Source organism: Lepisma saccharinum, chromosome 9 (assembly GCF_977018435.1).
Source record: "Lepisma saccharinum chromosome 9, izLepSacc3.1, whole genome shotgun sequence".
NCBI lineage: Eukaryota > Metazoa > Arthropoda > Insecta > Zygentoma > Lepismatidae > Lepisma > Lepisma saccharinum.
This window is the reverse complement of record NC_139237.1, coordinates 43,754,900-43,769,989: the sequence shown is the minus strand read 5'-3', so window position 1 is coordinate 43,769,989 and position 15,090 is coordinate 43,754,900. Positions and strand designations below refer to the sequence as shown.

Below are 15,090 nucleotides of genomic sequence, written 5' to 3'. Positions count from 1 at the left end.
GGAGCTTCTTTATCTGTACCTTCGTTGCCCCTGTTGCAACCTCCCATTTATTCAGAAATCTGTGACTTTGATGTCATTATGCAAATTCCCTCAGCATCTTCGTCAAAGGTTAACAGCACCCAAGTTTTGGGAACGAAGGGGAGTTTCATTGTTTCTGTCGGGGAGTGGAATGTACCAGTAGCGGCTCGTGCCTAAAATAACAGGCGACATTTATAGGCTGAGTTGGTGTTTTAAGTCCACTTTATGCACAGTAAGGCTAATCGGGACTGGACCTACAGTTTAAAGTGGGATCCGAACCACTTGTTCCTCCACCGGGCATCGAACCCGGGACCCCTTGATTACAAGGCAATGACGCTACCACTGCGCCATGGGGGAGGCCCGACATTTATAGGCAATGAAAAACAAATAGTAAGTGTCAGTGGGCCTCCCACAATTTAAAACGTCTCTTTTGTCATCATCCGTCCATCTGGAAAATGGTGTCTGCAACAAATTACACACTAAGTCATTTACTGTGTTCATTGTACAAACCACAGCTCAACACACGATAGGAAACGCGAAACACACACGCGGAACAAGATCTCGCGAGAACAGAAACGATTTTGCCACAACCACTGGATGCAATGCTTTCTGTCGACAAGGGAACTGCTGCACCTAGATGGCGACACCCGTTCAATTCCAACGCTTGGTGACGTCACCGTTGCCATGACAACCGGCTAAAGTCTTCCGCAACCTGGCGGCGTCTGCTCTTGGTTTGTTTATGCTACGACGAACTCTTCATGTGCGTACCGCCGAGCGGCGTATTGTTTGAGTATTATCGTGTGTGTTCTGCTGGGAAATAGTTTAATTTAACAAGCAAATGAAAAATGTCAATATTAATTTGAAAATTAGGTGAAAACATCTGCACTTGTTGCACTTGGCCAGCCGCCGCTGGAATGTACGCTAGGCACAATGATTGAATATTGCCTCTTTTGTTGTGTGATATCTGTATCATCAAGCGTAGTATGGAGTGTGTAGTAAGGGATGATTTTAGTAGCAGCCAATTAACACTTCAAGTGATATTTTAAAAGATATAGAAAAATTGTTATTGTGTGATATTTCTAAACTTTATGTAATGTAATGACCCTCTCCCTCCACACACACATAATTTACCTTAATTTAACACTGTTAAACTTTTGAAAAATGGAGTTGATTTACAAAGCCCCCCTCATAACCCATGAGGCCCCCCTGGAGATCAATTCTGGCTATGGGCCTGCCCCCCCTCTACATATTTCCTACTCACTTGTTTATTTACTCCTCCTTTCCCTCTCTTGCATTATATTTCTGCTTGTTTTCTGGTTGGTATATGGTGTTGTGTACTTTTGAATGTTAATTGTTGTCCACCAGGAGGGTGAAGGGGGAGGACCACTTCACCCACTTGGACAGAGAAAATTCGTACCGCCTTCACTTCTATTCAAATATTACACAAACTTATTTCTTCCTTTATCATTGTTTGTATTTTACTACTTCTTTTCCTTCTCTTATATTTCTTTTGTTTCACTTTGTGCTCGTGTGTCCTCTTCAATTCTTGACACCTCTAAATATGCAAAATAATAGTTTGATATTGAACACACCCAGCTTTGTAATATAATGAACGTTTCACCAGTGGTCCATTGGAAATTAAAAGTAACACTAATAATAGAAACATTTCTTGCTTCCCATAATTATTGATGTTAAAACGTCAACATGTTCTGATTGATGTTATTTTTTTTACTATGCTTTTCTGCCACTTTGGCTAATTGCAAATATTCAACATTTTCTTACCTAGTTCTCAGGTAATAATACGAAATATAAAAACTGTTATTAATGTTTATATTGTGTTTATAGAGGATACCTGTACTTCAGAGAAATCTCTGATATTCTCCGACCTCTTTTTAGTTATAGGCCTCGCGTTGCCCCAGGCCCAGAATCAACTTAGGGCCGGCCTCATGAAGAATGACAGAGTTGTTGGGTATTAGGATGGATGTCCATCATGCTACTAAGCACCTCACCCTAGTAAGGAAGAGAGCTACACACACACACACACATATATATATATATATATACACGAACCAATGCAGAAACTGGGGTTAGTGCAGCTATAGCTGCCGGCAACCATGCAGAAAATGGAATTTGTGCTGCCATTAAAATTGCAAGACCCAGAAGGAAATGAGATAGAAACACGAAACTTGGCAAATATGTAGTTCATAATAAGATAAGAAAATGATTACAGTTAGAGCTCGGTGGTGTGACATGTGACACGTAGAACATGGTTGCATAACCCCAAGGAGCTAGTAGCGTGTACAGCCTCCACGGGTGGCAATAACTGCTGCAACACGGCGAGGCATGGACAGAATGAGTCTATCGATGTCTGCTTGCGGTATGGAGTTCCAAGCGGCTTCCACACGGTGCCAGAGGTTTTCAACATTACGTGCCGGAAACCTGAGTTGGGCCAGCCGGCGACCCACCATGGACCAGACATGTTCAATTGGCGACATATCCGGCGAACGTGCTGGCCAAGGAAGCAGGGGCACGTGGTTAGCTTCCATAAATGCGAGGACATTCCTTGCAACATGGGGGCGCGCGTTATCCTGTTGAAAAGTGGCATTATGCAGTGCATGGATTAATGGGACAGCAACAGGGGTGAGAACCTGTGTGATGTACCGTTGGCTGTTCAATGTCCCTTGAATGCGTACGAGACGCGAACGAACACCTATGGCGATGGCACCCCATACCATGATACCCAATGAAGGCCCTGTGTGATGATGCATGATGCAGGCATCATGAAGCCTAGTGCCATGGTGTCGCAACACACGTGTACGTCCATCATGATGTTGTATACAGAAGCAAGATTCATCAGAGAACACAACAGCATTCCACTCCGCCATCCATGTACGACGGTCTTGGCACCATCTCAGACGCAAACGCCTATGCTCTAGCGTCAGAGGAATCCGCAACAGTGGGCGCCGGGAAAAAATCCACGGTTCGCCAAACGACGAAGCACGGTTCGTGAGGACACTGGACGTTGTAAAACATCCCGTACTTCATGCGCAATCCTCATTGACGTGACCATTCTGTCTGTAAGGGCCATGTGTATCAGACGTCTGTCCTCTCGTTCCGTCGTCCGACGCGGACGTTGTGAACCTCTACGTCGCTCTACAGTGCCTTCCTGGACCCACTGGTTCAATACACGGATCACTGTGGATGCATTCCGTCCTACACGGGCACCGATCTCACGGTAGGATAATCCGCATTCACGGTATGCAACAATTCGGCCGCGATCGAACTGGGAAACCTGCTGGAATCGCTGCCGTATGCGGACGTATGCTGACCGATTTTAACACACTACACTCACGACCATGCACTTTCACTGCTCTTCTGCACCTATCTGACCTGCTACAGGTACCACTTACCAGATGGCGTGGCAGGCGCACATGACGCATGACGGCCTTGAACACCTAATCATTTCCTTCTGCACCTCTCCTCTACACACTGTGCACATTTCGTCCGAATCCGATTACTCTTTCTGGGTGTTGCATTTTTAATGGCGAGCAATATATATATATATATATATATATTAAAGGATTTATAGATTATTTTTAGTATAGCCCATGACACAACAGCCTTTGAGGTTCAAGGCCTACCTACAAACTGCTGGCCTCACTCCCACATGCTTCAGCAGAGGTAGGAGATCATTCAACCGGTTAGGGGTCACATGTGGATGTGGTCAGCACAACGAATGAATGGTTGGCTGAATTGGTGTTTTAAGTCCACTTTATGCACAGTAAGGCTAATTGGGACTGGACCTAAAGTTTAAAGTGGGATCCGAACCACTATGTACCTCCAGCTGGTATCAAACCTGGGACCCCTTGATTACAAGGCTACCACTGTGCCATTGGGGAGATACTTCCCAATGAATGACTTGCTAAATAATCACACTTTTAGAATTTTGCACCAAGCTATCCCCTCCCCTCCCAGGAGACTCGAACCAGCTCACAAGCCCAAAACCTGATGCCTTACTCTACACATCCACGGTGCAGGATCATAAGCCTATGTAATTTTTTTTTAAAAAAAATTGTCCCTCTTGTAACCTGTATGAATGCTTGTTTACATACAATATGTGTGAAAAATCCTTTTTTATCAGAATCGCCTTCTTTCTTTCAGATGAAAATCTGACATGCAATGTGTGTGACCGATCATTCAGCAATGGAAGGCAACTGGCCCAGCACCAACAGAAGAAGAGGCATTTTGGGTAAGAAATGACATCACTTACCTACTTACTTGTTTACTTAAATGAGGTTTGCATTTCTACTCTACTAGAACAAACACCTGAAACGAGCAAAAAATACACTATCCCTGAAGATGGAGACAGAATCAGTCTCTGAAACATTGTTATTTATATAAAACCAAGTACAGTGGTTTAACGTACAAACAATTCAACATAAACTGGATTTTGCACAGTTTGTCATATTTCTCAAAAGTTGGTTTATGTATTCAAATAAAAATCATCAAGGTGTCCCAGGTTCGATTCTCAGTGGACACATTGCATAGTGGGTTGGATCCCACTTTAAACTGTAGGTTCACTCCTGTTTAGTATATTTGAACATAAAGTTGACTCAAACTTTGATAAATAAATTTCAGCATAATGTAATGGTGTTAAGGTTGGCATAGAAAGAGCATGTACAGTGGAAACAACAGAGTGCCTTTTAACTTTCGTAACCTACAATCAACATTTTGATTGATGGTTATTTAACACCATTGTGGGTATTGAAACCTTGTTTCAAGTCTTCTTTATGTTCTATTAGGTCAATTGGGACTGGACCTACACTTTAAAGTGGGATCAAACCTTGAACCTGATGTAACATAATTGTGGATTCTGGCTAATACTCTTCGCATTGATGCAAGCAATCCAAGGTGTGTTTCCAGAGGGAGGCTCAAAATTTCAGTGTTGACTAGGGATGACCACAAAAATTTGAATGATGAATTTTAAATTATCCAGTAAACATTTTGAATGCAACAGATAATTTAGATAATTGGATGACCTGCACGGTCTGTAAATGTATCATATGGATTTTCAAGAAATCCATCATATAGGCATAGAATCTAGGAGAGTATGAATGACTGACATAAAGAATTTGTATGATTGAACAGATGAATGTGTGAAAGATTTGTTGAGAATTTATTTGGCTGAAATGCTGACAGCAAGGATGAATTATCTACAAAGAATTCATACAATGGATAATTGGTAGTTAAGGCTCAGCTGTACCTTTGGCCAACACCTTTCAAAAAACTGCAATGATATTAAAAAATCTGAAAAATTATCAACAGTTTAACAGACTTATGTAGCCACGAAACTATTGAAAATATCTAGGCAACAGCAAAAAATGAAGATTCACATGAATGCTCTACAAGGAATTCTAAACATGTGTAATTTTCTATATTTTGAAATATCAAAGTGTTTTTTTGAAAGGAGAAGACATTTTGAAAATACCTGCCCTGGAATCAGTGTATTTATGGAAAGCACAGGTAATATAGTTAATTTTGATATTCATGTAATCCATATGCGTCTACTTTAAAGGAATAACTGGTAGGCTTAGGTCTAGGAAGACAACAGTGGTGGTGATGGGTCTTGAGGTTTCGCACACAAATCTCAAGTTTAATAAACTGCTCGAATACTTGGTAGTGTTGAAATATTCACTTCAGAGACCTTTGATCTCTTTGGCTCAAGTTAGGGAGGGGGTGAAAACATTGTCACTTTTATCTACACCTATCTTTTAAACATTCAGTAAGTTTTTTTGTGTTGTAACTCCAATATCTTCTTTACACATCACATGAGGAAGTCAAGAGGTGGTTGGAAAAAAATTGAGAGAAAAATTCATAAGATACATGTCTGGTTCTTTGATTTAATATGATCGACAAGAGGCATGAAATATGTACTATTTTATAATTTACCTTGTGCTACATTTTGCTGCAGGCTGTAAATTCTAACAATACATATAATTTGCATGTAAAAGATTTTAGATATTATCTTCCATAATAATTTGCAATATAATGCATCTTAACCTCATATGGCCTACCTAAGGTTTGCAATTGTTTACAAATTCAGAAAGGTACAACTAATAGCAAGATTCAAAAGAGGGAACACTTCTGCGCATTTACTGAAAATTGGAGCCAGTTCGAAAAAATAACATGGGTGCATGAAGATTCTGTTAAAAGGTAACGTATAGGCCATATTGGGTGCATACATACCAAAAAATGCAATCGATGTTGCAAATGATGTTACTTTTACAAGTAGATAAGTATATCAACACTTACATTTTATTTGCATAATTACATATGAGAACTGACATAGTTTACAAACCAATAGACAAGAAAGTGACATCTGACAATGTGTCACTAGAAGACTACAAATTACACATCACAGTCTGGACAATGACAGGCTCCTATCATCCTTACTGAGTCCCACACATTCTTTGTAAACGCAAGAGTAACAAATGTTACATTTACACATTTCATTCATGAAATCTTCATGGCATATTCTACAGAACTTATTTACTTATTTTAGACTTCAGGTTTCTTTTATTTTTGCATATCTTCTTGGCTTTTTCTTGGCAGAAACAGCTGGATGCACGGCCTCCTTTGAAGAGGGAAATTGTTCTCTAAGCAGAACACCTCTACTATTGCAGGGTTTCAGTTTGTAGCTTTCCGCTTTTTTCCTTTCGGAGATGGAATTATTTCTCGCAAAGATACAAATTGTTCCGTATCACCCTGCTCGTCATCCGTAGACAAAGCATCATTGAGAATTGCAGTTTCCACGGGATTCTCTACATAATCAGGACACACAACACAGGATGGACCAGGTTTTGGAAAAGAAGATCGCTTCTGACAAACAGTTTCTGCTTTTGAAGGAGAAGAAATAAAAGTAGTTGATGTGGTCAGAGGTTCAGAAGGTTTAGATGCTGACATTGTGGTCACTGTGCTAGGGGCAAAAGCATTCTCCGGAATAACGCTGGGATCAAAAGGAAAAATGCCACAGGCTTGGAAACCAGATTTGATATTGGAGGGTGTCATGCATTTGTCCCACACTTTACTGAAAATCTTTCCAAAACATGGCTTACTCATAATCCGTTCTTCTTTATTAAGCCAATACAGCTGTACTTCTTGGTCCCATTGGTGTTCGAAGGAGCGAAATATGGACTTGTTGAGAGGCTGAAGTTCGTGTGTGGTGTTCGGTGGCAAACAATAGAGTACAATGTCATATTGTTCTGCTGCTTCAACAATCTCAAAATCCAAATGGGATTTTACACCATCGAAAATTATAAGACAACGACCTGTAGGTTTACATTGTGCAAAATGACGAATCCAGTTTACAAATGCTTCCGAAGTCATTGAACCATGCTCTGTCATACAGCAGGCAGTTCCAGGTGGAAGATCATCAGCATATTCTGGTTTCATCTGTTTACCTTTAAAGAGAATCATGGGTGGTATCGCTGAGCCCAATGCATTCATGCATGCCAATACAGACAAACTTTCACCTTGTTCGATGCCCATATTTACCCTCCTGGCCCTCTTTCCAGCAAATACTTGAGGTTCCTTGTGTAAATTGAACTGACAACTCTTCTCATCCACAATAAAAATGCACTCTGGGTGTCCAAACAGGTTGTTTCCCTGCAAAACATATCTTAGAGAATTGAAATGATCCTCTACAATGAATTTATTCAATTTCTCAACCCTTGCTGGACTTAAAGTTTGTGACATGCGAAGCGCAATTGTGGGATTAGCCTTCAGAAATCCATGAACCCATTTAAGGCTGGTAATTTGTTTCATATCAGAAAACTGGTGATTAATTTTATTTCTCACGCAGTACTTGTAGACACAGAGTCTTAACACTTTGGGTGTAATTGGATAACCAATCTCTGCTAATCTTACAATTCTTGAACACAGGTCAACATTTTGCTCACTTGAGAAAGTGAATTTACGGCCCAACTTTGCTTTTGTGCTTTGATTACTTGCAACATACCTGCGTAATGTTCTTCGTGGAATACCATATTGTTTTGCTGCTTTGTAATCAGACATTTTCTTGTTGGAAACTGCTGCAATAGCTTTGTCCAGGGATTCTTGAGTCCAAGTTCCACGACGAATAGCACACGGTGTACAATCCATAGTCTGCAACAACAAAAGTACAAAAGAAATTACATTTCACATTACTGTAATTTTTTCATTTCACAAATTCTTATTTTCTAGGATATAGAAAAGGATTAAAATAAACCTAGGTATGGTAGACTTCAATTCTAAGTTGTCAAACTAGACCTCAAACACATCCTGAAAATAACAAGAATATTTTTTTACGAGTCCGAATACTTTTATATTCCTTACATAATTCAACACTGTAAGGTTCTGTTCTTATTAATTGATATGAAATTATGTCAATATGAAACCCACAGTTCAATTTATTTACTGTATTACAAGTTTCTGCATGGGAAGTTGACACAATTCCGCAAAAGTATGTTGTGTGCATGCAATACCACCTATGGAGGCCATATTGAGTGCATCATTATTAACAGGATGTTACACTAAATTTTCAACTGTTCTAAAGTACAAATGATGAGCTACCATAACATGGACTAGAGCAGAGGCGAAGCGTCCAGTCAAGGGGAGATGCGGTGATGACGAAGCAAGATAATAAAAACATTGCATTTTAAATATTTTAGAGAAGTAAAAAAAAAAAAAAGTCAGAATACTCGCATATTTGTGTGAAATAAGCCAAGCGACAGCATGAAATAGTTTGAAATACGCAAGAGATTCGCTAATCTTAGAGCATCGAAATGAGGGCCCAGTAGTATCCCTTGCGCCGAACCCTCCCATCAAGTTTCCTATTGAAGGTAAAGGTGTTAGAAGCCTCAGCTCATCGCATAAATGGTGTGAATCCCTCTGGTCTCTGCTGGTGCCAAGAACAGCCGAACGCTTCCGAACAGGCAGACCTGGGTCATCAGGTCCTTTTTTTTAGCCCCCATCCTCGTGTTTACAGCCACCGCAGGAGCCATCAAGATTATTCTGCGTGGGGTTCGTGAGGGTCATAATCCCTGCTTAAGCTCAATATTCTTAAAAAAAGAAAAAAAAAATATCACGACAGGCAGGAAAGATGGCAAAATGAGGAATGCCTACTAAAAAGTACATGTAACCCCCCTCCCCCTTTGAAAATCCTTGGCACGCCACTGTGAATGTCTGCTATTTCCACTTGTTAAGAGGAAAAGCATATATTGAACGATATGAAATCTGCTTTTCTTTATCAAAACAACAACTGGAGGCGGACCATACCTTTAAACGCGACAATTGAGGTGTTTGCATTTCAGTTTTAATCATATTTAATAATTCTCATCATATGGGTAGAATTATGTCTTTTGCAGTTGTAAGGTCTGTGGTATGAGCTTTTACATTGAATTGGCAGTGATCTCGGCATTTATCGCAGAGAAATATTGTGACCCCCTCTCCATTTAAAGATCGACCCTGGCAAATCTTGCGATGACTACGTAAAAATATCACGCTTCGCCACTGGTCTAGAGATATAAACACCTATCACTTGGAAGATACAGTAATAACTTACCTATGCAATATTACTTAGTCTGGCCATAAATACTGTTACAAAGGAAAAAGTGAAAACCAGCAATATGGTGAAAGGTAATGTAATATGCATAAAAGATATGAAGTATACATGGTCTTGACAACAGTTTTCACCAATCATATTTCAAAATGTCTGCCATTAGCATGCACACAGGCTCGGAGTCTGGCGGGCCACTCGTCTATTGCAGCACACACCATCTCCAGAGGAATGTTGCCACTGCAGCCAGTAAAGAGCGCTTCAAACTGTCAAGTGAATCTTCTTGCAGGCAATATTCTCAAGCACTGCACCTATCACTTGGAAGATACAGTAATAACTTACCTATGCAATATTACTTAGTCTGGCCATAAATACTGTTACAAAGGAAAAAGTGAAAACCAGCAATATGGTGAAAGGTAATGTAATATGCATAAAAGATATGAAGTATACATGGTCTTGACAACAGTTTGCACCAATCATATTTCAAAATGTCTGTCATTAGCATGCACACAGGCTCGGAGTCTGGCGGGCCACTCGTCTATTGCAGCACACACCATCTCCAGAGGAATGTTGCCACTGCAGCCAGTAAAGAGCGCTTCAAACTGTCAAGTGAATCTTCTTGCAGGCAACATTCTCAAGCACTGCCCACAGTTTGTAATCCAGTGGATTAAGGTCAGGGCTGCTAGAGGGCCAGTCAGCAGTGGATATGAAGTCAGGCACATTGTGCTCCAGCAACTCCTGGGTTGATTTTGACTTGTGGGCAGGAGCAGAATCTTGCTGGAGAGTCCATTGGGGCGTTCTGAACAGGGTGGTGGTCAAGTCCTTCACTATAGGCTCCAGCACAGTGTTTTGGTGCACCCAAGCACTGGTTTTCACGCCTTTCTCAGAAAAATGAAGATGTGTGGTGCCAGCATAGCTCACTCCCCACCACACCATGACTGACATGGGATGATGGCCTCACTGGATTTTCGGAACCTTGTCCCTAGCTTCCCGAGATGATGAGGCATACACCTTATCATTTTGCCGATTGAAGCTCTCTTCGGCGGTGAACAGTTTCTCATCGGTGAAGAGAATCTGTCTGTGCCCATTCTTCGCGTACCGCTGAAGCAGGCGTGCACATTTACCCTTCCTTTGCACCTTCAGACACAATGTTAGAAAGTGTCCGTTGACCATCGGTAAGCTCGAGGACCAAGATCGTCCCTGAGTAGCCTGGACATCGTTAGCTTGGAGATGTTCATGTCACGGGCCATCACTGCCTGTTTCCATACAGGATTTCTCCTCACACGCGCCACCACCTTTTTCACAGCTTCTGGAGTTCTTGCACTTCGAGGACGGCCTTCTCTTGGATGATCCTGAATGGACCCAGTATCAAGGAACCGCTGGATTGTGTGGTACACAAACATGCGACTGATTTTCAGTTTTTTAAGCGTAGCGCTATCACTGCTACCCGGTTCTTGTTCTCACCCCATTCCATTTTTCCTGTATGGGTTATGTGTCTCCCTTTCTACAGCAGCACTCACAATGAGTCATCGCACATTCCACCACCAGGTTCGTTCATTCGCCTCACAACGGACAATGTTGCAGCCTCTGAAACTTTGTAACAGTATTCATGGCCAGACTAGGCAGATCACACAGAACTAAAACAAGAGGTCCAGCTATTTTGCTTCTTTATACCTAAGCTATTGCACTATAGGGTCCTCCTCCGTGGCCGTGTGGTCTAAAGCACCTTGCATTGGATGGTAAGGGTTCGATCCTGGGTTCAGTCTCCAGGAATTTTCGGCCTGTGTATAAGGCCGGTGGCAACCCACCATCATGAGGAAATTGGGGAGCTTCGAATGAGTAAGCGTAATCCGGTTGCAAAGACCTACTACAATGGCTGGGGATACGTCGGGCTGACTCCCCGCCGACTATTCCAATCCTGGTTGAAGATCTCCACGCTTAGAGGTGACGAAGGAAAGCATGGGAGGAAGACCGGCAGCCAGTAGGTAAGCCATGGCCCTTCATGGGCTGTTACGCACAGGATTATTATTATTATTGTTATTATTATTATTGCACTATAGGTGCAGTCAACAGGTTCAAACACGTCATTGGGACATTATATCACATACTAGCACCACATGTTGAATTCACCATGTAACTACTTGCAAACATCAACTGACAATTGATCCTGAAACCCCCTTATTACAAGTTAATACTCTATCGGAGAGGGTCAATTGACCATTGGTGAGAGCAATATCTACTAATTAGACTTTGATCAAAGGAAAATGTCTACCAATTAATTAGTTTAATACTTTCCAAGACTGTCTGTTGAAAAAATGGATGACAGATTAATTTGACTAATATTACTCTGCCAAGGAATAGGTGTTCTTGGTCTCTCCTAGTCGTAAATCAATTGCCCCTTTTTAGTAATATTACATTATCACTTGGAATCTCATGTGAAAAGTAATGGTAACAAATACTGGAAAGAATACGGTTATGAAAGGAAATTAAAGAAATGATCACTTTTCAAATAAATAAATAAATAAGTGAATACTTACAAGTTTGTATTAATAATTGCATATGCAATAGGATAATCAAGGGGTTCCAGGTTCGATCCCTGGGCACATTGCACAGTGGTTCGGATCCCACATTAAACTGTACTTCCAGTCCCAATTAGCCTGTCTGAGCATAAAGTGGAGTCAAGCTTTGACAAGTTTGTATACAATCTCTTTTCAGATGTTCTGGCTGTGACAGTTTGTTTCCCTCCCTGATGGCACTAGAACACCACAAGGAAGAGTTTGAACACTGGTCGGCCGATGAGACGCTAACAGACGGCAGCGAATCTGAGACAGACACCGAAGAGGAGATAGCTGGACCTGAGGAGCTGGAGAGATTACTATGAATTGGACTCTGACAATCACCTAATTATAACGGAAATTCAGGCGAAATATTTTTTGAAAAAGCTCTTCTTAGGCATATCTTGAATCACTTCTGAAACAAAATTTGGAACTACATACTTGTCTTTTGTTACTGAAAAGGTAATTGAAGACTGAAGTAAATGAAGTTCTGTAAATATTAATTATTTGTCTTATTCATAAGTAAACTACTGAAGATACTCACTTCACCCTTTTTTTTCCCCGAATTTCTGAACATATGTATATTTATGTAGGTTTCATTTTAAATGTATCATATCTGAAATATTAATTTCTTTACCCTGGTACTTTAAAAACCACAACACAATGAATATAAATAGAAAATATCACTCACATCTTGCTATTTACAGTGATGGAGGAAACAGACGGTATGTCTGGTTATTTGAACTTATGACATATTAGTGCTGATTTAATTTGCACAGGAGTTTTTCAACACTGGCATAATACCTGTCAATTGATATTCAACATTCTAAATTAACTGAAAAACCAGTTTCTTGTGTAACATCTCTTTCTAAATTGCCTTTCAAAATAAACTACAAGGAAAAAATTCCTGATGTAAGGAGTTTAGATTTTAATCAAATTGCATTGCATTTTGATTTCATTAATCAATTTCTAGTTCTTTGGAATCCTTATTCATATACAGGATGATTATAAAGTTTTGATCCATTTCTGTGAAAAAGAGATATTAGAATCAAACCAATAATGAGAATGGAAAACCTAACACTTAGTAACACATAATCTATCAAAATTTCTGCAGATAATGTAAACCCAACCTCAGAGTAACACATAATCCATCACATGTTGCACTGAGCCTTATTCCACATGACCACCCTGCACATCCACACAAAACTCCCAGCGATGCACAGCTGCACAAAACACCTTTTCTAGCATTGTACATTCCTAAGTGTTAGGTTTCCCATTTTCATTATTGGTTTGATTCTAATATCTGTTTTTCACAGAAATGGATCAAAACTTTATAATCACCCTGTATACTGTTTATGATTTATCCAGAATCATACTCAAATTTCCAATTTTTTAACATTATTTAACTTGATGTACAGAGGAATGAGAGAAAGAATGCTTAAGGTTTGCAAAATAAAATTACTCTCAATAATGCCATGATAAAAAGCACAAAATTCCATTCAGATAGGCCTTAATGATTGAGAATTTTATGTACCTAAAAAAAAATCCCAGATCTCAGAATAATATTCCTTCATATTAACGGTTCAATTTGAACAATTATATAATTATATAATGATGACACATAGACTCAGATCTATGGGGTAAATATAAGACAATAAAACACACCATAAAACAACTTCAAGCTCTACAATAAAATTACAGTCCTTTCATTGCAAGGATAACACTCCTTGTGATACAAAATATTACTGTTTCCAATGTACCTACTATGCTACACTTAAAATATATTTCCACGTAATTAGTTGTGATTTTTATATATTTTTCTATTTGTAATTTCACACTATTGTTATGAAGAACTAATCTTAACAAATTACAAAAAAATAAGAAATTTTCTATATGATAAAGATAGGGTATCTGAGTTTTCAAGAGCTACCAATGTGACTCTTGTCTCCAAGGATTAAAAAATATCTCAAAATGCTAAAAAAAATATATGTTTTGGAAGTATTATTAGTACATGAAACCTGGAATGTATCAATTTACTTCAGATAGGTTCGTACACATTTACAGTGGACATTAATCCAAATTTTGATTAGTAGGACATGACATCATGCAGTTTAACTCTGTGTAAGTTAATGTAAAATCTATTCATGTTATGAGAAATCTTTTTGTAAAACGATTCAGCACTAAAAACCCTACAAGTATGTGAAATACATCTTTTCTCGCATAAACAGTTTCATGTACTACTTAACTACAGATGACTTATGAATTACGATTTTCAGAAGTGATAACAATATCTACCCAGTGCTTGAAAGTAAGGCTACACAAATATGGCAAAGCACATCAACGAAATGAATATCAGAATTGGACAAAGAATGCATGTAAATAAATCCTGTGTACCACTTCAGAACTGTACATAAATATATATATATATCTATTTTTTGTGAAAAAATATTTTAAGTGTAATACTGAATCTGCTGCTGTGAATGAGTGAATGAACAATAAGATGAAAAATTCATCTTATATGGTCTGTTATTGAATTTCTTTTGCTACTGTAGATAAGGAAAAAAAACATCTTCCATCTATGTTGTAGGTTTTTATATAGTATATATCTTTTAATTATTTGTATAAATTATGTAATGTAATGTTATATTCCTGACGAGAGGTGTGAAATTGTGGACCATTAAAATTTACAATACAAGGATTATCTTGTGATCATATACTGTAAAGAACAATTCTATCATGTGTAGAAAATTTGACTATAAGTCTCTTTATATGTACTGTTGGTAAGTATATACATTTAGCTCCTTGTATAGCATTGTTAAATAAATGTATTCATTCTAAAAACATAATAAAAAGTTTAAGATCATATCTTTCTCTAAATGGCTGGTTTCTTGCACTCAAAAGTACCATCAAAATTGGTGCTGA

General features: G+C 39.2%; 2 protein-coding genes across 3 annotated transcripts in view; one reads left to right on the top strand and one right to left on the bottom strand.

Annotated features, from left to right (window-relative positions):
- Nucleotides 1-13,858, top strand: part of LOC145992036 (uncharacterized) — a 382,098-nt gene extending 368,240 nt beyond the window's left edge. Inside the window, exons 3-4 of the mRNA XM_083128154.1 lie at nt 4,180-4,267; nt 12,329-13,858. Coding sequence (XP_082984280.1) covers nt 4,180-4,267; nt 12,329-12,494 — 254 coding nt within the window. The 3' untranslated portion in view covers nt 12,495-13,858. The remainder of the gene's footprint in view (nt 1-4,179; nt 4,268-12,328) is intronic.
- The window catches only part of LOC145992035 (uncharacterized), a 79,769-nt gene continuing 70,767 nt past the window's right edge, over nt 6,089-15,090 (bottom strand). For both annotated transcript variants that reach the window (XM_083128152.1, XM_083128153.1), the window contains one exon: nt 6,089-8,181. In XM_083128152.1, coding sequence (XP_082984278.1) covers nt 6,706-8,181 — 1,476 coding nt within the window. In that variant the 3' untranslated portion in view covers nt 6,089-6,705. The remainder of the gene's footprint in view (nt 8,182-15,090) is intronic.